This window comes from Chaetura pelagica, unplaced genomic scaffold (assembly GCF_000747805.2).
Source record: "Chaetura pelagica isolate M959 unplaced genomic scaffold, ChaPel_1.0 scaffold401, whole genome shotgun sequence".
In the NCBI taxonomy this organism is placed as follows: domain Eukaryota; kingdom Metazoa; phylum Chordata; class Aves; order Apodiformes; family Apodidae; genus Chaetura; species Chaetura pelagica.
This window is the reverse complement of record NW_009952259.1, coordinates 2273692-2274084: the sequence shown is the minus strand read 5'-3', so window position 1 is coordinate 2274084 and position 393 is coordinate 2273692. Positions and strand designations below refer to the sequence as shown.

Here is a 393-nt window from a genome sequence, read left to right as displayed (position 1 = left end):
TGGCGGGGGGGGCGGTGCCCGCGGTCGCTTGGCGCCTCAGGCGGTTCCTCGGGTTTCAGCGTAATTAGTTGTGGGAGCGCGTAAGCGGCTTAATTATTTGGTTCCCGTTTTCAGTTTGTTTGTTTTGGGGTTTTTTTTTGAGATGTCAGAACTTTCTCTCGAGCTGCTGACGAGGGAGGAATGACCGGCGTCGGAAGTGACAAGAGGGTGAGGGCGCTGTGGAAACTGCGATTCCTGAGAGGAATCCTGATTATTCCTGAGAGGGAGTTTTCAGCGTGAAAAAGGCGCAGCCGCAAATTCAAACTGCAAATTCAGAGCGGCCAAGGGTACGGTTAAATGTTCCTCCTTGTGTCTGTACCTCAGAATGAGGCCCTTACTGACGTTGTTCGTCAT

General features: G+C 52.4%; 1 protein-coding gene across 1 annotated transcript in view; it reads right to left on the bottom strand.

Moving 5' to 3' along the window:
• Positions 1–393, bottom strand: part of CAT (catalase) — a 17337-nt gene extending 16944 nt beyond the window's left edge. The window contains exon 1 of the mRNA XM_010007452.1: positions 359–393. Coding sequence (XP_010005754.1) covers positions 359–393 — 35 coding nt within the window. The remainder of the gene's footprint in view (positions 1–358) is intronic.